The sequence below is a fragment of the Impatiens glandulifera genome, unplaced genomic scaffold (assembly GCF_907164915.1).
Source record: "Impatiens glandulifera unplaced genomic scaffold, dImpGla2.1, whole genome shotgun sequence".
Lineage (NCBI taxonomy): Eukaryota > Viridiplantae > Streptophyta > Magnoliopsida > Ericales > Balsaminaceae > Impatiens > Impatiens glandulifera.
The window spans coordinates 1-1,294 of NW_025919316.1; the positions used below are offsets into that span (position 1 = coordinate 1).

The 1,294-nt window shown below is 30.8% G+C and overlaps 1 protein-coding gene across 1 annotated transcript; it reads left to right on the top strand.

Moving 5' to 3' along the window:
- Positions 1–336: 336 nt before the first annotated feature.
- On the top strand, positions 337–1,283 carry LOC124917787 (protein disulfide isomerase-like 2-1; the record flags this gene model as incomplete). The annotated part of the gene is made up of 3 exons (XM_047458094.1): positions 337–552; positions 994–1,078; positions 1,183–1,283. Coding segments are annotated over exons 1-3 (341 nt in total), but the record flags the coding sequence as incomplete, so codon positions are not given.
- Positions 1,284–1,294: the final 11 nt, after the last annotated feature.

Genomic DNA, 1,294 nt, shown 5'->3' on the forward strand with positions numbered 1-1,294 from the left:
TATCATCACTAACTTTACTATCAAACTCCTGTATTTAACATGAATTTATTTAAAAAAATAAAATGATTTTATAAGTCAATTTGTTGACAAATTTGGAAAAGTTGATCACCTACTAAAAAAATGAATTTTATTTTATTTAATCTAATATAAAACAATATTTTTTTATTAAGTCTTTTGACTTATTTTGAATATAAGATTTGTTTTATCAATGTTATAATAATTAAATAATACTAAAGACAAATTTTAAGAAAATTCTTGGAAATACATGTAAATTCTAAATTTTAAATTAAATAAGTTTTTCTAAAAAAAAAAAAGTCTCACTATAAATTGGAGATTTCTCTTGAGCTCTAGAGTTGATAGAATCGGAGCTACATACTGAATTTGGAAAGAGATAAACATGGCGAATCCATCGATGTATATAATGATTGCAGTTTTTGCTATGATCTTGGCTTCATCGGCCTCCGCCGATGATGTTATCGTACTCACGGAGGATAATTTCGACAAGGAGGTTGGTCAAGATCGTGGTGCTCTTGTAGAGTTTTACGCTCCTTGGTACGTTATTCTTGTACAATTTATATGTATCTTTATCAAATGTATTTATCTGATTGAAGTGACAGTTTGTTTACTGGTTCAATTATCTGTATGAATAGAAACTGGATCTAGTGATTAGTGTCGCCACTCGCCACTAGATCTCTATTTTATCGATGTTGATGTTTGGATTGTTCTTATAATTTAATCGATCTGGATCCTTGAATGATAGGTTATAAGCTTAGAAACTGTTTGTCAGATGCGTGATTTGTATGGTAATAGGTAGAAGTTTGTCGACGGTTATCCTTGTTGTTTACTGCTAGATCTGTATTTCTGGACGATGATGTTTGAGTTGTTTTTTAATAATTTGATAGATTTGATGAGAGAACGATAGGTTTACTTCCAGATCTACATTTAGCATTACTGATTTCTTTGATCTACAATTGCATTAAAATCTTGCTACAGGTGTGGCCACTGTAAAAAACTGGCTCCTGAATATGAGAAGCTTGGTGCAAGTTTCAAGAAAGTAAAGTCTGTGTTGATTGGAAAGGTTAGTTTGTATATCTTGAAAATTGGAGAATCATTATTCATATTGCACTATTGATAGTTTTATCAGAAGATAGTTTACATTTGAAAATAAACTTGCTACTGTAGGTTGATTGCGATGAACACAAGGCAGTTTGTAGCAAATATGGTGTTTCTGGGTACCCAACAATTCAATGGTTTCCCAAGGGTTCTTTGGAACCAAAAAGTAAGTATATTCATT